This window comes from Ceratotherium simum, chromosome 32 (genome assembly GCF_057802395.1).
Source record: "Ceratotherium simum simum isolate JZ-2026a chromosome 32, ASM5780239v1, whole genome shotgun sequence".
In the NCBI taxonomy this organism is placed as follows: Eukaryota; Metazoa; Chordata; class Mammalia; order Perissodactyla; family Rhinocerotidae; genus Ceratotherium; species Ceratotherium simum.
The window spans coordinates 3,334,096-3,355,309 of record NC_141931.1 but is presented as its reverse complement, the minus strand read 5'-3'; the positions used below and the strand labels follow the sequence as shown (position 1 = coordinate 3,355,309).

The window sequence follows — 21,214 nt, the reverse complement described above, 5'->3', positions numbered from 1 at the left end:
GAAGATGTGAGCCAGCCAGCTAGAACAACATTAGATAACGCTATAACAGCACAGATGCAGTGGGAAGGCTGACTTCCCTGACTGCCGCTGTACTTACAACAGAAAAACAGCAAGAAAAGGGGCAAGAAAGACAAAGTCCCCAAACTAGGGCTGCCCCTTTGTCTTTTTTGGCCAATAGAAAGAGACAATGCTCACGTGGGCTGCGCTGCGTCTGGATTCATGGCACATTCTCTCACTCTCGTGTTAATTTTTTTTTTTTTGCATAAATCAGAAGAAACTAATTAAAAAAGAAATATTTAATTCTGATATGTTCTTTGAACTGGAGTTCCATCTGGTTCTGTTTGAATAGTAAAATCTGCTGTAGTTGTTAAAATTGGCAAGCAGCATTGGCTAAAAGAAACAAAAGGGACTCCCTTTTGTTAATACTCTAGCATTTCAACCAGAGACATTTCCAGAATCCAGCTACTCAAATCACTCCACTATGGAAACCATCAAGACTGAATGTGGAGGAGAAGAATGCTGCTCTGGGATGGAGATACCACCACTGGTCTCGTTTCCTCGGTGTGATGGAGACAGCGTTAGGCTTTGAAGGACGTTTGTTTGAGGGCAGTGCACAGGACTGTGACATGCACTCGAAAATGCTCAACTTAATTTATAAAACATATTTAAGACAAATATAGGAGGAGTATCTCCACACAGTCTATGCAAAATCTAGGTTTTTTTTTTCTTTCCATATTTTCTACAGATATAATTGTGTTCAGAAAAATCAGACAAATATTCCATTTTAATTCCTCTCTTGATAAACCTGTAAAATCTGGACATCAGGACACAATATATTCTGATAACAAACGAGAGGAAAATGAAATCATATTGGGCTTCCTATAGACTCTGGAATACAAGTAATCAGCATCTAAGACAACTCGAAACTCCCATGTCAAGTTAAAGAGAAAAGCTGATCAATCCACATGCTTTAGAAAAGATTGTTTACATTTTTAAGACATACATTGACTTGTGAACTCTTTTCTTCTTTAAAATGAAGTCTTTTGCTTAATACCATGTTAACTCGCAGATGGGAACCTCAGAAACCCTTAACAGGTCAGTCAAGAAGATGACATTTAAATGGTCCCTTCTTCCAACTAAGATACTCAGGCATTCTTGCTGGGCAGTAAAAGACTCAGAGACTTAATATTTCTAATTAACATTTTTTGAATGCTTGTTTGTAAGTTACATCATTAAATTTAAAACCTGAGCCTAATCCTTTGATCTGGAAAGAGGACAAGTACTCAGAACAGACCAAATGTAATCCCTAGAAACTTGGTTAAGAATTTAACTTAAAAACTCTATAATAAAATTACTTAATTGGAATTTCTTAAGAGAAAAAAATAAGTATGCTATGGTTTAAAAAAAAAAATTGTAAGCAGCTTCATATATATATAAACATGTATAGATCTCCTAGTTAAATGCCCCATAGGAGAGCAAGATCAACAAGATTGTGTATACAGATCTCTGGCTACTGACGTTGTCTCTGCCAAAACAAAGAGGGCACAGCAATGAAAGAATGGATAAAGGATGGTCTGGATTACAATCACTTGAAAACTTAATAGCAGAATTTATTATCTCTGCACATAATTTTAGTAGGACTGTATTACGTAGATAAAGCATTTACCATTATTGTTGTTATGATTAGAAACATTTTGGGGCAAGCTAACAACTAATAAATAGAGCCAGGGTGCATGCTCACCCAGATGTGTCTTAAAGCTCAATGACAGTGCTTCACACATCGTAGAAATTAAAGTAGACTGAAAGACGCCAAGTGTCCAGATTAAAACTTTTAATCCATTAAATTCAACACACATTTACTATATGCCAGGCTCTGGAAGCAAGTAGGCCTCTGCAGAAATAATGATGACACAAGATTGAAAGTCAAAAGTGGCACTGTGGAAAGGGAAAGAATGGGCTTTGTGGAAAAGAGGTCATTTGAATCAATAAAACCGGACCTCATGGGCGAGGATAAGACTTTGGCTGGGGAAAGAGCCAAGGTTGGTGAGCTAAAGGCAGAAGGAAGAGGAAAAAAAAAATCCCACCCAACTGCCTACATTTCAGAATATCTGATATGATGAATACTTTCCTTCTATCTAATATCTCCTGGCAAAATTCCTTTAGAGAGAGAAGATGAGTCCCCTCTCCAATCCCCCTCCCCACACACGTCACCCTCTGTGTGGGCCTTCATGAAGGCCGCGAGCCTAGGCAGGAAGTGTTTGGTTAGTGACAGAGACAATGCAATCTTATTTGTGATTAAACTTGGAGCTCATGACCATGCACTGCACTGCTGAGGTAACTCTGCTAAAATGTGTGCTCTCACTGCCTCTGGGAATCTGAGCATTCCTGGGAAGGGAACCTAAACCTCAGTCTGCATGAGTCAGAGACGCCTCTCTCGAGCCTAACGGCACACTCTGCGGTCCTACCCTAGGTTTATAGCTACATTTAAAATAAAACATTTCAATGAAATGGCATATAAAGTGCGTGATGTTTTCTTCAGGGATTCACACTGCTATCAAAATCATGCTGTTTGCTCCTCAAACATTTAAGGAGGGGGCAGTGAGTTCGGCACATGAGTTTATAATGGTGGGTATTTTTGTTTCTAATATCCATCGCACTCAGGAGGGAAGTTGGTGAAGGCAATTATTCATTTATAACACAAATAAGTGCTAGACACTTGGGTGAAAGAGAGGGAAGGGTACCAGATTCCTGCCCTTCAGTCATGAGGGAAAAAGTCAAGTAAATGACAAATCTCCATATAGCGTAAACAGACTGCAGTAAAAATACTCAATGAATTCTAGGACTACAGGGAAAAAACTGGGGTGATGCAGGCAGCATGTGATGGCATAAAAGCACAGGCCCCAGGAGTATCTCTGTGGCTTTGACATTAAAGAGTGACCTGGACAATGTTAAGCAAGTTAATTAGCCATTCCAAGCCTTAGTCTCCTCCTCTCTCCAACAAAAATACCAATGCTTAGCCCATTTAGTTACTTTTCATGGTTATTATGAGGAGCATAATGATGCCGTCATACACACATTCACCATCAGAATGTGACCCTAATATTTTTTCCCCTTAGTCAGTTGGGTAATTGGGGTGTGCATGTGTGTGGGTGTGCGCGTGCGAGTGTGTGTGTAGATTTGCTCGTAGTACCTGGATTACAACTCCTTTGAAAGAAGGAGAGTTTTCTTTAACTTTAAATTCACCTAGCCCTACATGCAATGTCTAATCCTTAGCAGATGCTCTATAAGTTTGTTGAATTTACATTCAATGCAGTTTAAGTCCAGCATTGCTGGCAAGATCTGAAACTCTTTTCTTCCAAACAAAAACCAACTGCCTGTCATTAAAGTCAATATTAAAGCATTTAGGCAACTAACTTGTACTCTTAAGCTAGGAATGTGATTATTCTTATCTTGGTGTTTATAACCACAAATATTATAACTACTCATAAAATTTCCAGTCCTTTGAAAAGTCCACTACTTAAAGCTGGAGTCTGCTGAAGGACGGGGCAAGGTCCATGCTGTGTGAAGTATTCCTTTTCATTTATTTCTCCAATGACCTCTCATTAACTTTATAAGTATCCCTCTTCCCAGAAGTTACCCCAAAGGGCAGAAGGGCTTAAATCACTTTTTGACTCTATCTACCATGTTCTCAAATACCTCACTCAAACCTCTTCTCAACCCTTTTATTTTAGAGCTAACTTATTTGCAAGCATGATGTCCACAGGATGTTTGTATTGGATGTTTACGTACATGGTATCTTAGACTTTTCCCATACCCTTCCTGTATTTTTCAACAAGTAACAACATCAAAATGTCACTGCGTTAACTATAGGTCTCCATGGTTTCATCTAACATGTGATCTTTATAAGATGTTGGATTATAGTTCTGTGTGGCTAGGGAATGAATGCAGATTTCAGGTCTTTTGTGATCTTTGTGTTTGTCTCATGGGCTCTGAGAAGCGGCCTCACAAGCAAGCCTCATGAGGAGGCACTGGAGCTGGCTCTGCACTGAGGAGGGGTGGCATAACGCCTTCCCAAGGTGCAGTGACCTCGGTTAGGGATGCACTTCTTTCTAGTTTATCAGCAGTTTAAAGAGATTTTCAAACCTAAAAGACCAAGTAAATATTAAATAGCATGTACAGGTAAGGTATATTTCTGTTTCAAAAGTTGGTGTTCTATGCTACCCACAAAGTTTTATCTGCACAGTTGGAGAGATTCCTAAATGACTCAAGATAAACACACATTTGTACTTAAACGGCATCTGTCTGTTCCAGCACAAACAAAATGACTTGTTTATTATTAGTTTTGCAGTAAGTCACGCCTTTAATTTTCCTCCCTCCTCTCAAAAGCTTGGCTTCAAAAACAAACACAAGGATGAATTTCTGGAAACTAAAGACTTGCAGATGGGGGTGATGGTCTAAATCAGTCTCTTGGCCCATAAACGTTGACAGAATCCTTTTACACCGATTTTCCATGTATTTCTCAGTGCTCTAGGTGGGCCTCTCACGTTAATGAGAGTTTCATGTGCTGATGGAGAATCTGGACGTGCACGTGTCCAAGAAAACTCTACTTGGCATTAAAAATCCTGCAAGGAGCTGATGGGATTACTGAGATTAAAGTTGGTCACCCGCCTAAGGTTATAACGAATATTGCCCCGGAGACAAGAAAGAAGAGAAAAAACAGGCTGCCTAGGTACAGCTGCTTGTCAGAAAGTGTGTATAAACAGTTAGTCTCTGAAGGCATGCCAATCATTCCTGAGAACAGATGAAATGAACTTCGAGATTTAATATTTGGTCAACAGTGTTTTTCTCTGTTGGAAGCTCACCATTCAGCTAGGAAGTATATACTGATTCTTTTTTGAAGGAAGTGTATACTGATTCTTTTTTGAAGATCACTTATAAAAGGAGTGAAAAAAGGCTTGAAATCATGCATTTTCAAAGAATTACTCTCTAAGAGAATCACTTGTAATTACAATTCACAATTGATATTCTATAATTTTGGACTGAGCAAAGGCCAGCCTATGGCAGGAGAAAGGCAGTCAAGTTGGAGACTCCATGGATGGAGTTGAAAAATGAAAAGAAGGAAGGGAGAAATGTTATACAATATCAGTCATTTCCTGATCCACCCAGAAGGAAGTAACAAGGTGTGGCATCGTTCTGTGCTCTGAAGACATGCTGCTTTGCCATCCAAATGCACTCAGTGGACAGAACTGCAAATTCTTTTCACGTTCTGAAAAAAAAATCTATCTACATTCATTCATGCATTTCAGCCTGGGTCACACAATGGGAAAAACGCATGACTACCTTCAAACCACAGGAGAACAAGCACAGATTCTATGCTAAACATATCATGTGATTTCTCCCCCAGCACCACCCGAAGTCCTTGACATAACGGAAGCTGGGACTTGCATTTATCCACTGGAACTCTTAACACATGGTTGGACACATCTATTTCAACCACATATTTGGAGGTGACAAGAGGTGAAATGTTTTCTTGGTGAACATAGCCACACTGTTGTGTGTGTGGTGAGGGGCAAGGGGCAGGGCTTCTCGACAGAAAAAACAGAGCTAAGGCACATCTTTGAAAGTGCTGAAAAAAGCATTCCTTTCATATAATCTTGCAGGTTTTCAGAGCAGTAAGAATACTATCACATCATCACTATACTTTTAGATGCAAAGTTAAGGATGAGAATGCATCACTTTGCATGGTTTTAATAAAACTGCCAGTGTTTAAAAAGAAATGGAATGAACTGTTCTTAATCTGTTTGAATTACTTTTGATAAAAAGATTTTAATTGAGATGAATTTTATATGAGACACATGAATATTCTAAATCTAGACACTTGAAAAAAAGATAAGTAGATAAACAGATGTTCACATAAACTCTTCTGGAAAACAGCAAAGTTCTTAGACTAAGGGAACTGAATTATTATTACAGAAGGTGATAATGAGAGTTGAATTTCAGCATATACAGGCTGAACCTCCAATTATCTATTCCTGCCTTCTTTTCTGTTTTGTTCTGCTCCCTAGAAGACACAGGAATGTCCAGATGGAGGTCATGTAAGATGCTCTCAGATTTATCTTAATAAATGAGATTCATTTATTTACTAGTGGATGATTTAGACGAAATGTGTTAAATGAACAAATGTATTGACTGATTTTTCTTTACATGGTAAATAATTGTTAAATAAATGAATTCTTACCACCTTGGTATTGGAGCTTTCTAAATAAATAACAGCATCCTAATAAATGAATGCAATATTTGAAACACAAAACTACAGAAATAGTATAATGTATGTGCTATAAAATGTTGCTGATTGAGAACAGCAATGACTAGTCTAGATTTTTAAAATAATGTTTAAAAAACTGGACCACGAAAATTCTTCATACTCTATCTTCACTTTTTAAGACTGGGAACTTAAAAAAAAATTCTTTTCTCCCCATGAGCTCTGCGTACCTCCTGAAATACCATTTTCTTCAGTGTTTCACATTTCATATGATTTGTTAACTTCTCATTATCATGAGTATTTCCCACTGCAAATTTTATATTTAATTTCCAGATCTTCAGACTTCAGGCTCTGTCAAATTTCTTGCACCTGTAGCCATCAGCCTGTACGTCTACCTGGGTCTCTGTCTCTCTCTCTCTTCTGAGACGGGGACTACCTGCATCAGTTTTAGCTCTACGTAAACGTATCAAGTCTTAGAAACATAAGACAACTCTAATGACTTTCTTCATACACCTGGATCCCTGGGGCAGCTTTTATCCCTTTACTTTTCTGGGTTATTATCATGGCCTGTAACATGCTCAGAGTTGAACGTGGTATTTGTCTTCTTAAGGAAAGAAAAAAGACCAAGTATTGGCAGGACTTTAAGGTGTGACAGTCTGTAATGGCGGGTAAGCCTATGCCTTACAGATATTTCCTTCAAAGACTGGAGAGACACGAAAGATGAACTGGCTAGGTTTCATCTTATCTTCCTTAGTGGGCTGCACTTTCCTGTGAGTTAGCACAAAAGAACCAAGGAAAACAGGCTCCACTAGTGAAGTTTCTATGTGAAATCCTCAGATAAGCCTCATGGTGAAGCCAACCTAAACAATTACTTGATCTAAGGAAAGAAAAATCTTTTTAATTAAAAAAAAATTTTTGCTATGTGCTGCCTCACATGATTATCAGTAGTATTTAAAACGAATTCCAGCAATGCTTCATATATTTATATTTTCATTTAGGCAAGCCCAGGGCACCAGCTGATAGAGTAAATTTATTTTTAATAGAATCACAAAATCTTAAATGCTTGAAAGGACTTCAGAAGCTGTCTGGTCCAATCACCCATCCCCTGAAAAATTCCATCTATAGCCCTCTCAGGCTTGCTAAAAGAATAAAGGGGCTTATTTATTTTTCTGCTAAATCCAGAAAATGTAGTTAGAAGTTCAAAGCATTAGAACTGTAAGAAAAATAAAACTTTGGTAAAATTAAGACTTCATTCTTCTGAAGGAAGGTCATTAGAATGCCATAAATGCATTTTTGACCCCTTGAGGCAAAGAGAGCTGAAAAAATAATGCACAAGTCACTTGCACAAGTGCATATGTGATTATTCCGAGTCCTAACGTGCAATTAGTCGCAAATGCTTATCGTGTTCAAGAGTTGGAAATATAAAAGCATAATGCATTTTATTACTATTGGGAGTTATAGAGCAGTTTTTATTTAATCTACTTTCTTCTCTTTATTTGAACGTGAAATTTCAATGATATTAGAAGGCTGGGGGTGAGGGTGAGAAAGGAAACAAGTGTGTGTGTGTGTTTCAGGTCAGCATCCAAAACCGCTGTTTTGACGTGGCGCTTTCAAATGGTGCCTTAAATGAGAAATATGTGAGAGGACCAAATACCATCCATGTCCTGGCTTTAAAATTTCCAGGGTGCACCTTTTTCCCCTTTGGAGAAGGCTGCCATGGATGTGCTAGAAACGTTTCAAACTGTGGGTTCTGCCAATTCTGAAGAACATACATTTTTTGCTCTGGGGCTTTCAAATTACAATAGGAAAGTTATTTAAAGCTTGGGAGTTCATGTGTTACATTACACGCTGCATAAACGTAGCCATTGCTCCTAAACGAGAACATTAATGCACTCTGTAAAAGGTACAATCATTACCGCCAGGACAGAAATCAACAAACCCCACCAAAGGAATTTCTTAAAACTGCTATCATAAAATCTGTGCATGTTATGGATTTCATTAACATTTTACTCCCTGAGGATTCCCAATTGTATAATAACAAAAGTTCTTTAAATTTTAAATACCACAGACAGGAACAGCCTTTCACCCAAAACAGATGTGAAACCATCAGCCTTGCCTTCTTATTGGTCCACAGATATGAAACTGGCTAGTAATTGATAGCTCTTTATGTGTTGTTGTTTAGGTTACTGAATTGGAAACTTAATAGTATTTTTCCCATGAAAAGATAAGCTCATAAGCAATAGACAGGCTTTTCAAACACAGTTCCTTACTCTTAATTACATTTGAAGTTAAAAAAAAAGAAACACATTTGATTTATATACTGCAGAAAAACTACAATAAGTAGGCAAAGTCAGTGACGCACGACGTCCAGGTGTGGAGGAGCTCATTTCAGTCTGATTTTTCCTACATCTTGTCAGCGATGATTTGTGATTTTTATCCTTGCGCTTCCTTTTCTTAATCCCGTCCTTATCAGTGCACTTTGAGACCCAAGCACGCAGTATTCTAAAATAACATCTGTATTTATTTAGCTAAAAACAGTTCACTTTTGAAAGCTAAAAATAGGAAGCTTAAGATAAATAAGAAAAGAGGTTTATGATGCTATTTCCCTGCATAAGGTAAACAGATGCATCTGTATTTTTGGAAAACAAAGAACCACAGTTCTATTCAAATAATACCTACGATAAGTGGTTGAAATGTTACAGAAACCAATCAAGCAACCAGTTACTTTTTCTTCAAAATGTTGACCAGTCTAATTACTTAAAAAGTGACTTGATTAGGATTTGGGCATCTTCTACACCAGTGGTTTTCAACTGGGGCTCATTTTGCCCCCAATAGGACATTTGGCACTGTCTGCAGACATTTTTGATTGTCATGATCTATGGGTGTGTGTGGAAGTTCCTGGTTTCTAGTGGATGGAGGCCAGGGATGCTGCTAAACATCCTACAACGCACAAGACAACCTCCACAAGAAAGTATTATTCAATCCAAAATGTCAGTATTGGCCAGACGGAGAAACCCTGCTCTAGACACAGCCCAATCATTTGTTTAAGCTAAAGCTTCTGCAGTAACTGTTCAATTTAATAGACATCATTTGCCGATCAACAGCTAAATAGGGATATGCTTGGATTCTGATGTGCTTGCTTGGTCTTCAGGAAACCACCTTCAAAAAGGGACCCAAATCCAGTTTCACATACTGTTACAATTAAGTTGTAGCAAAGAAGTGGGAGCAAGGAATCTAAGATTCTGGTCCAGGTTCTGTCGTTAACTTGCTAGGTGGTCTTACAAATCACCTAACCTCTGAGCATATGCAAAATAAGGAATAGATAAAATGATGTTTGCATCTGCTTTTAGTCTTATCCTGAAAGTTGGGATATCCTAGAAGGAAAAAAACTTCTCCTCTAGAATGTAACTATGAATGTTGGTTCCTAATAGACACTGGCATGAAACAGTAAGAAACTAAAACTGTAAGCAACGTGGAATGTGCATGCTATACTAATTAATTTATTTTTAAGTGTAATTCTACTTAAACAGTTGTGGTTCTTTCAATATTGTCTTTCCAGTGATGCCTCATCCTAAAAATCTAAGAAGTTTCTTTAAATGTCATACATTTCCTTTAAGGTGTGTTCACATGAAATATGAATTAGTAAAATCATTTTTAAAACTGAATTAAGTGGTCAACTTGACCAAAATGGTTAAAATCATCTTGGTATTTTCTATATGACAAAACAATCAGTTAAAAATGTCTAAATTAATTATGTCACATGTGTGTTGTTTTCTTCAAATCATATTCTCCTTAAAACACAACAAAAAGCTCTGAATTTCACTGTCTCTATATACATTTCCTATATATATCTTCTTCAAATGACTTCCTAAAATGTGAAAAACCAAGGTACCAGAGAAAGTATTAGGAAAAATTCCTCAGGAGACAGTAACTTTTGGAACATGGATTTCCCGGGTGGAAACCCAGTCATAGATAACAGACCTCTGATGCATGAAGGGTACAATGGGAAGCACTTATTTTCTGCAGAAAGTGGAAGTCAATACAGAATCAGAATAAGATAACCAAAGGCTCACCTCAGAGACTTTTTTTTAAAACAAATTGTCTCCCTTCCAGATCAATGTTTTAGCTAAAGTAGCATGTTAATATTAGTTGCAATAAATACACACACACACAGTGCACACCTAGGGAATAAACATTCAATTAAACAGCTGTATTTTCCCTAAATGTGCCAACATTATATTTTACATGCATCATTCCACATTTGGGTAACCCAGTGAGCTATTTTTGTCAGTTCTCTAGTGACACATTTATAAAGTATCATTTTATTGCAATTTACTAATGATCTGAATGAGATAATGCACCTCCTAAAGTGTCTGGTTCATAAGCCGAGTGTCTACAAACCTGGCTCAATATAAGCTGTGGATTAGTTAATTTAGCAGATGGAACCGATTTTGCACACAGCATTACAGACTATAAACCTGCTAGAAACTAGCAATTGTATGAAAAAATCAAAAACTCCTTCATAGGAGATACCTATTCCATACTCATCACATTAATATAAAAGAATGGAAGATTAGTCCAGAAAGCTTAGAAGGAAAGAAAATTATATATGAAACTTGTTAAAATAAATGACATTCTAAAGCTTTAAGAAAAATGACTTCAGTTTCCACTTTCAATTTTGGGAGGCCCTAATTCTAAAGATAAGAATAAGGTTTTCAAATAACAAATTCTAATCAAATAAGCAGCACTCACTTCTCCCACCTAAAATTTGATAAAAACATGTAATAATACTGGCAGAGAGAACATTTCCAAGAATTCGTGAGTTATTTCACTCCATTCGGCATTTAAAGGAAATCCAGCTAGCCTCTTCTTAGCTCCTGAAATCAAGTCTATGCCTTTAAATTATCTTTTGTCTCCATTCTCAGCAAGTTGTAGCTGATAATTCAACTTCTGAATCATGACAGAGCCACTTTGGAAGTTGCTGGTGGCAACCACGCACAGCCTGGATGGATGTTGGGGGAGCCTAGGGGTGGTCAATCTCGAAGGACCTCCTGGAATAAAGGGAAGACCCTGGGGCAGGGGTTAGGAACCAGGCTATCGGAATGAGTCTCCTCTGGGACCCGTGAGGCCTTAAGATGCCACCAGGCTTTGTCATTTTTCTCTGTATAGTTGGCCTGGCCCCGTTTAACTCCTTTGAAAGAGCATGAGGTGAAAAAACTCACAATTAGAACAGCCAAAGAGCTATGCAAACTCCAGCTGCACCCTGGGCCTGTGTCAGATCTGACCGCAAGTGGTGACTCACCAGTTGCTGCCCGCCATCCAGATCTCAGTGCCTACTGACTTGCTTCCCAAGTCTGAGGAAGGAAGTCCACTTCAACTGTGTAAGACTGATTTTTCCCACAAGTTGCATCTTTTCTCCAAGTTGGGATTTGGTGAACCACTCAACCTCTCTGAGCCTGGGTTTTCTCACATGAAGATGGGGATGTAAATCTCTGGTCTGCCTAACGTACATTCTAAGACTAAAATGGGATGTGTGTGAAAAGGTGCTTTTAAAAAGGAAAAGTGCTATAGAAACATAAAGCTTTGTTGTTAGAACGTCTTACAATTAATATTAAAAATCCACAAAGCAACCTGAAGGTATCTTGGATTTGCCCAGTTTTGCATGTTGACTTTAAGGAGGGCACCTACTTTCTCTGACACTGTAGTTGTGAGTGAGTGATCATGACTGAGTGTGTGTGCATGTGTTGTTGTGGGTGTGTTTTGATTCTGTTCAGCCCACCCCCTTACCACACTAACGCCTTTTGTTACTGGTATCTGCTGTCAAAGTTCCTTCAGTTAGAAAATGGAATATTATCCAAGAGAAACACATATAAGGCAAAAGGACAACACAGAAACAACCTTCCTCAGAAGGTTAGCACTAGGTCCTCTCTTCTGGAACTTTCCTTCTCCTTATACCTCAGAATAAACATCTGTACTAGAAAACGTAGTGGAGTGAGAAGGCACTTTTGCTTCAGGGGCTTGATGTATTCTTACAACTACAGTGTCTTTTTGGAGGTTTCCTTCTTCTGTGTGATTAATCCATACTAGGGCTGATTTACCAAACCAAACAGGATGTGGTTTAGAAGCCAACTTTCTGCTTTCTGCTCCTCTGGAATAAGTGAAGGCATAAATAATCTAGTACTGAAATTTTTCTCACAGAAGACAATGCCACCAAATTTGGAGAAGAGTAGAGTTTCAGCCTGAGTTGGCTTGTCAAGTAATTCTATTTCTAAAGTCACTGGAGGGTGTGTTAATCGATTAGTCCCTGGTGCCATTTTTATTTCTTTGGATGAACAAAGTTCATATCCCATCCAGGCATTATGTCTCTGCCTTTTTTTTTTCCTTGTCTCCTGGCATTTTAATCAGGGAAAAGTCACAGTTGTTTTGAGGAAAACACTCCCAAGAGCTTTAATTAAAGCTAGAAGGATAAATCTGTTTACAGTGTGGTGAACACTATCATTAATAAAACACTGAAATAATTAACTAATTAAATTCTGCTTTGTGTGTGAACGGCTACACTTAGGATCTATGAGAACATGTCTCCTGAACAGACACGTATGCTAAGCACTTAGTTTGCAGAGATGAAAAGAAAAAACTGAGATGCATTTCTCCGAGATTCATAGTGTTGTAGCCTGCTAGAGCTTGAATGGAGAAAAGAAACTCTGTTTCAGTGAGGTTAATGCCTTGGGCTCTAATGATGTGTTTGAAAATTAAGAATTTTTATAGCCTCACTGATATAGAGTCTTTTTTTGAATCTTTGATTGTTTAACCAGAAACAAAAGGAAGAAGAAGATTAAATTAATAATAAGATAAACAGTTCTAGGACACAGAACAGAATGGCATACTCTGAAAAAAATGGGCAAATTTCACAGTGCGATTAACTCTGCCATTGACAATTAAGAGGGTTTCGCCGCTCAGGATATGAAGGGGTCTTTTAAGCAGGATGTGACTGTGTGCAAAGCTCCAACTCGGGACTTCCCTTCATGTTCCTTCTCACTCAAGCCCCTCTTGACTTGTTTTTAAGCTTCTGGCAGACAACAGATCTCACAGGAAGCACCAACGTGGACGTTCGTATCGATGGTTAATGATGCATTGTTTTTTTATGTCACTAAGTAATTTCCTAGAGAAAACAATAGGAACCAAAGACTGTTCCTGTCTTGGAGGAAAGTCGGCTTCCAATACTGCCTTATTAATTTAACATATGCAAGTGTTTGTCCTTGTTGCTACAGCAACATGTGTTGTGGGGTAGATTTCATGCAAAATGTGAAAAGCTGAACAAGAAAACAAATGCCATCCACATACTGATGCGCATATAAATAGAAACGTATGTGTGCTAACGCTCCTGTGATTGGAGGTGCGTGCGTCCTGCTCTCAGGCTCAATTATGCTGTACTTGTTGGTTAATTTATAAAACATCTATCCGATGAAAACAACAAGCCAACCACTTCCAAGGAGTTTCAGAAAAGCTGGAAACACACGAAATTATTCATAATTAGGTGATGGGTGGATGATGAGAGCTCCCTCCATGTACACAGACACAACAAGCATATAAATTAGCCCACTGAGCTCCTGAAGGAGAGAGAATTTCACCTCAAGATGAACTGACGCTAAGCCTCTCTGGCATTCACCTTCCTGAGGGGCGGAGGAGCAATGACCTGCACTCTAGGTTTAGAAACAGCAGGCACCCAGCTCATCTGGGTGTGAGCCTTCTCAGCACGAGGAAATCTACGAAGGGAGGCGACTGATGCTGCCTAAGGTACACCTGAATTTATCTGACTGGTAATGAGTGATAAAGACAGAGCACACTGAAGTGTGAAGAAGCAGGTGCCGGAGTCTGACAGACCTTGCTTTCAAGTCTGGTCACTAACTGTGACCTTGGGCATTTATCTAATCTCTCCGAAGCTCAGTGTCCTCATTTTTAAAATAAGGATAATTGTACCTCCTTCACGAGATTGCTGTGAGGATTAAATAAAACACGTCAAGTACTCAGCAGAGGTCGGGCCACATAGTAGGCACTCAATAAATGGTAACTATTCTATGAATGGCACAATTGTCATTCGTGCTGTTCACCAAATATCTCTAGCTCTCCTCCCTCCAGCACATGTCAAATTGCACCTCCCTGCAGCCTCCCAGAAGTTCAGTGTGGCTGTGAGATGTGCTTTGACAGTGAATGTGGGTGGAAGTGCTCTTCGAGGAAACCCAAGAGCCAGCATGATTGGCCACACTGTCTTTCTCTCTCTGCCTTGGTGACATGCAACATTTCAGATGACGGGTGCTCCCTCCGTGAGGGTCCTGGTGTGAGAAGATGTGGAGCAGACCCCCAACTGATCAGAGATGCAAGAAGTAAACCTTCTTATTTTGGGACTTTTGGTTACCTAGCTTCTCCTGACTATGCTTTGATAGAAAGAGTAGGACCCTTTGAGATGTTTTCTTCTGGAGCAATCTCAAATTGTGCCTAACTCCTGAGAATGATGTAAATGTTGTCCGTTGACAAATGCTTTGTGAGAGCCCATTTTGTCTCCATATTTCTACTGACATGGAATTGCCTGGCATAGAAGAATTGCTACAGTTGCAATTTCAAAACTCTTGCAAGACTACTGTCCCTAAATTATTGAGTGCTCTCCACATTAGGACTATAAGAATAGGACTACATTACCATGCAAACGTGCTTAGCACTGCAAAACGTAAGCTTTCCTCTAGAGGTACGTCTGGTCAATCATTCTGAACTGCTTGTTGTTTTGAGGATGTGGAAAAACAAGTTACCAGGAGCTATTTTGACACAGGCAAATTCATTCCATTTCTGACTTAATCTAGAGCTGGATTCAGCAATCCCAAGGTAAAAGTCTCATCTTTTCTCACCCTGTACACATTTCTCAGTGTTATCATTTAGAGGTTAGCATGAGTTCAGTCTCCTGTAATAGGCCATTTCACTTTAAGTGTATGTTAAACTAATATTGACCTTTCCAAAGTAAAACAAAATCTGGTATTTGTGCTCAAAGAACTAACACAGCAATAGATGTGGAAAGTAGGGGATTAATCATCTTGGTTTTTTCTTGCTGAGAAACTCTCTCTGGGAATTAGTCATTTTTATATATCTAGCAATGAATGTAAGACAGGCTCTGCCTTCTCTCCTGAAAAGGAAGCCTGGATCCTTCAGCAAATAACTTTGTATAATTTGCCCACAGTTTAACCCACAGAGCCAGATATGGATGTTTCCTTTGACAATGGGTGAAAGAGTCAAGAACGTGAGCATGAGACCTTGGGTGGGAGTATCCAGACAAAGAGGTCCGGCAACTTTAGGCATTGGGAGTGGTGCCAGGGATGAGTCAGGAGTGGGGGAGGGGGCGGAGTAGTGGTGCAGAGGAGGAGAGTCCATGGGGAACGTAAGGGTTATGGCAGGGAAGAGTGTCAGGGCAAAACAAGGAAAGCAGAAGCAACATTACTCATTAATGAGGATAGAAGCATGTGCATTTCATACATATGTGCATATACGTAATCCACAGAGCCCAGTGCCCTCCATTACACTCCTTCATGGGCATGTGCTATATTGATCCACATGAAAGTAAACCTCAACCTGTTTCTTCCCTTCTTCTACCCTGAACAAGCAAATAAAAACTCTTTACTTAGAAACAATTATTTCATGCAAGTCTACAAGTAGAGTTAATATATTTCATCAAGGAAATAAAAATTTGTTGAAGTAGGAAACATCTCAACAGAAAATGTGTAGTTGTTGGGAAAAATCAGATCTTTCAGTCGTTACCAAAGTGAGACATCTGTGTTCAAATTCTGTGAAGACTCATATACAAGTATCTGAGAAGACAAAGGGATGCTCAGGGACGCTGCCTGGGCCTGCTCTTCTCTGATGGGCTAGTCACACGATGGTCCTGCAGAACGATACACTTGGTGCCATGGTCCTTCTCTCTCCATTTGAAGACATTCGGCATGGCACTTTTTTTCCAACAGCTTTTCTAAATGATCAAAATCTTCTTTAACCCTAAGTGTGCCCAGGTCTTATGTTACATACCTGTATCCACTCCCTGTAGGAATCTTCTCCAGGAGTCCATCCATTCTCAGGGTAGTTCAGGCGGGAGCGTTCTGCAGACCAGTTGGTGCTGTACTGGGAAGAAGCTGTGATCTGGTCAGAATGAATCTCTCCTGACTCCATGCCCAGAGCTTCCATACATTTGAAATCTGAAGGGATAAAAATGGCCCAAAGTCATCAAGACATAGGGGACCTAAGATGCATATCTCTTTTTTTAATTTGGCAGACTAAAAAGTTCATTTTGATATTCACACACAGTCTTACAAAAGATGACGGCAAGGGGACTTATTGGAACATAGCACTGATACATGTATTTCCATGAAAATAATTTTCAAAAGCAAAGCTGTGAAGATCTTATAGTGATTAATTATTTTCCCAACTGGACCTAGGTTGACAGAAATACTATTAGAAATTTATTGGGAAATGATGGAAATTTTAATTTATTTTCAAAGTTGAATGTATGTAGATATGTCATATGGGTATACACCAAAAGTTATATTTAAATAAAATTTTACTATTGAATTATTTCCTCCAATATCTAACAAAAGTGAAAGAGACTCTGTGTCCACTTACAGTCCATGTTCAGTAGAGAGGAGACCTTAACTCTCTGACTCTCGGATTCCTTGCACTTGGCACCCAGGCCACATCTCCCTGACTCCATTTGTTCTCATGCCCCCTGCCCCTGGCCTGGTCATGATTATCATTTTATTTTATTAAAACACAAAAGTATCTATTAGGGGTAAACCGCAGCGTCACATGGCCCCACAGAGTACCACAGTTTTACAGCATAAAGTAATAATGCTCACAATGATGACCATGTATTCCATTAGGCCTCGGAGATTCAGGGAAACAATGAAATATGAAATATGATATTGAGAAATGAATAATCAGTTTTAGGAAAATGTGAATCCAAAGTAATAAAGTGAAAAAAATCTTTAGAGATTAAATTGAAGATTCTCAACCATCCTGAAAATCTCAACTAACCAAAATTTCACATTTTCTGAATTTTCTATCATAATAGATAAGGTTTTATGGCATAAAAGGTCTCCTTTCCCTGGTTTCATACTTTTAAGCTTAGGTTTGTTATTTGTAATATAAAAAATATTTATAGGCACAAAATATATAAATTAATTAACTAAAGAAATTAAGTACAAATAAGATTTTGAAATTTAATTGGCCTTTTTATTTTCCAGTAAGATCTGGTAGAAAAGATACTAGCATATCTGTAGGACAGGTCTCTGAACACTCCCTGTCCTCTCCCTGTGTTACTTTACAACCTGGCAGCTAGAACTGATGAAATATACAGTTTATTCATTGTTCTTTCAGTCTTTTTCCTCGGGCTCTTAAAAAAGCTAGTGACTACATAAACTTTGAGAAAAGGTTGAGTTAGTTGAGTTGAATATTTTAATAGAATACAAAGATACACTACTTATTTTCTTTTATGGAAATGTATAACAGAAATTAAAACATGCTTCTTTTACATGAATATTCACTTTCATTCACGTACAAAAGAAAAACAAAATGGTCTCCCCCAGGGCCTTCCACAAACCAAACCACCACACACCATCCATGCTATATGACTGCTCTGTCAATGAACTACCACAGATTTGTTCTTATCACCTGAGATCAATGTCTGTTCTTTTATGATTCCCAGCCCAAAGACACATTCGAGGGTGCTGGGTGGGTGGCCTGGCCATATTTCATTGTTTCAAGGCATTGTTTGGCCATTTCCCACTTCCTCCCATAATTTCAGAGGCTTACCAGCAGCCTTCTCATCCATAGTTTTATTAAGAAAGCACACCAAACAGTTCTTTCTATTGATATTCATAAAAACCATTTAAAAGGGAAAAACAAACACTTGGCACTCCAATTCACAAAACATTTCTTGTTTCATGTGGCCGCAGGTGTGTGAGGAGAAATAACGGGGAGTATTTACCACAGGGCTTTGCAAGATGAATAAATACTGACCTTCTGAGACACTGCTCTGCAAGACGCTGTAGTTTGCTGAGAAGCCTTCTTTCGCGATTGCACTGTCAGTATAAAAAACCATGGACAGAATGCCCGAGGAGGAACGGATGCGACCTGGTGTTTTCTGTCCACAGTAACGCCCAATGTGAGGGCCAACTGGAAAGGGAGAAGTGCAGAGAACATTAAAATAACTTTTCTTCTAGAGCAGATGCAAGAATAACCATTTGCAAACATGGGTCCCAGCGGAACCCCAAAGTGTTTTTTCACCCAAAGCAAGCTTTCCCTGCTTAATTGGTTTGCAGTGAACATAGTGGATCGGGTTTGCTGAGAGGATTTTAAAGTGTGCTCAGAAGGGCAATAACAGACATAACCACATTCCCCAATGAGCAGAACTGTTTCCAGGAACAGAATTGAAATGCTTGCTTCAATTGCAAAGAATGAGATTTGGGCTGTCAAGTGGCACCTTGGCATTTATCTCCAGGACCAAACTGCACACGCAGTCCAGCCCTGGAAGACTCCCGCTAGGCTGTCATTGCTGAGGGCTCTTGGAGCTGCCTGTTGTCACTCCTCCAGTCCTAGGAGGAGATTTGGGAAAGTCTATGTCCTGGGAACTGGTCGTGGAACCAGAGCAGGACCAAGGGTCTGACCCAGCTCTGGATACCCCCGATTTCCTTCCTCAATCCATCTTCTAGGCCTGGAGCCTCATTATGACAAACATCACAAACTTGGACAAAGGACAACGGATCATGTCCTACTCAGGGCTTTATCTGAAGACTAATCAATAATTGTAACAATTTAAAAAATTATAAACTACCGATACCAATAATTTACACAAAATAGCAAGTTGTAATCAAAACGAAAGGAAAATCCATCTTTCTGACTTCTGTCCTAGTTTTTTCTCTCCCAAACCTAAGAGAGGTGACTGCATTGTACTTGGGTCCAGCGGCCAAGAGATGGCCCAAAGCAGCCATTTGACTGCGCACACCAGCAAAAAAGTTGTACCTGAGGCAGTGAAAGATTGTGAACACCAAATAATTTGTGCTCAAGTCAAATTGCTATTTGGCTTTCTTTCTATTTCTCTGTCCAGATCAGAAGCAAGATTTAAAAAGTCCCTTTTTCTCTAGGTTTTTTCATTGCACACATGGTAAAAACATACCAGATGCTTTGGGCTTAGAAGGACAATCTGGTGTGGACCATTTTCCCCTCCAAGAAACCCATGGTTCTGTGCATTTCAACTAAGAGTTATTGCTTTGTTCAATGAAGCATGGTAGGTGGACCTTTCCCTGGAGGGATGGCCTTCAACAGGGACGTGGTGTTCTAAGGCCTATGTGTGCAGCTTGGATGCAGAAGGCAGCTGATGAGGGCTAGGAGAAGGTTCAAGTGTGATCGAAAAAGTAAAGCCCGCATGAACTGATCTCCCTGGAGCCCCACGTACCAGCTGAGTTCCTAGTAGGCAGCTAACCTGAGCGCTCTGCTTTTTACAGCGCTCAGAGCCTTGGCTAACAGGTTTTCAGCTCTTGGCCAATACTCTTAAAAAAAAAAGAAACTAAACCAAAGTGATTTACATATTTGAGTATTTGAGTTAGTGCAAAATGGTTGCTTGGAATATCTGGTAAATTCTCTATGCATTCAAAGCAATTGATTTGGCTGAATTCAAAAGTTTTCTCTCTACTGTAACCGCTCATTCTCCAGCAACCAAACATTATGTGTGTGCAGATTGCTTTATTATGAAGAAAACAAGGAGGCTGACCCATTTAGGAGAATTGATACAGATTATCTAGGGCATCACGTGGTCATGGATAGTGGCTTTGCATTATGGGAGGAAAATTTTGTGCATTAGGCTTCCCAGTTGGCAGAAGAAAGCATCTCAGAAGATGAAACTCTTGCTATTTTTTATTTCTCTTCAGCTTTAACCCTGGCTTCAGATTCTTCTACAACAAGTGCTCGTTCTTTGCCAGATTTTCTTCATTCTGAATGTGGCCCTACCACCAACTCAACACTTTTTTCCTTCCCTATGGAATGCAAAGTTGCCCATAACATATGCATGAAAATATCTTGCTAGAGCCATAAACTCAGGTCTTTCCTTTCCTCAAAAAGAATCTGCTCTGCCATCTTAATAGGAAGCTTACAGTCCATTCATATTCCTTCTCTCTTTTCCCTCATTTAAATTCCATTATTGTGGTTTCATAACTTTCTTTTTCTTTAGTTTGTGGGCAAACTTTTACAGCCTTAATCCTTGGGGTCATCTCTGATCACCACAGCCACTGACCCTACCAAGAATACAAGCACACAAGGGAAGCTGCAGTCACCCCCAAGCTCTGGCTGCTGATCCCTCTTCCACTGTCACCCAATCCTTTGGGGAGGGGGGAGTCTCTTTGAAAGAGCAAACAGAAGAGAACTTGTGTAATGCAGACTCATAATTTAGAGAGTCTCCATGACTCACTGGCTTATAATGTTTAAGACATGCTGGGTAAATCTGCCTTCTGTCCTTTAGAATATTGCCCCCGGACAGCAGCGTGCAACTCTCTTTAGGAGCCCTCAGGATAGGAGAGTGAAAGGCTTTTTCGACTATACTACAAAGAAGTATTGAATATTCCTGAACAACAGCGAGACCTTAGCCTAGCAAGCTAATGCAATATTGATCTGAGTGTGAATGGATGAAGCACTCTTACGTGCGTGCGCTCCTTTGTGTATTTACATGAACACAGCTATTGGATTTCCTGCTTCCGTTATTGTGAGCCCAAAGGCCAGGCAGATGAATGAAAACTGTCACAAAAACAGAAGGATAATTCAAAAATTGTACTATTGAAGAATTTAAGCAAGCAACATGTACTAAGCTATCTCTTAAGGGAGGGTAGGTCTACAGGGATCCTATCTTCTCAGGTGCAAAGGTGATGGAGTATT

General features: G+C 39.3%; 1 protein-coding gene across 5 annotated transcripts in view; it reads right to left on the bottom strand.

Annotated features, from left to right (window-relative positions):
• NRP1 (neuropilin 1) overlaps positions 1-21,214 on the bottom strand; it is a 134,131-nt gene that overhangs the window by 48,590 nt on the left and 64,327 nt on the right. For all 5 annotated transcript variants that reach the window (XM_014783549.2, XM_004425239.3, XM_087420639.1 and 2 more), the window contains exons 6-7: positions 18,311-18,466; positions 16,325-16,491 (exon numbers count right to left, since the gene is read on the bottom strand). In XM_014783549.2, the coding sequence (XP_014639035.1) occupies positions 16,325-16,491; positions 18,311-18,466 (323 nt within the window). The remainder of the gene's footprint in view (positions 1-16,324; positions 16,492-18,310; positions 18,467-21,214) is intronic.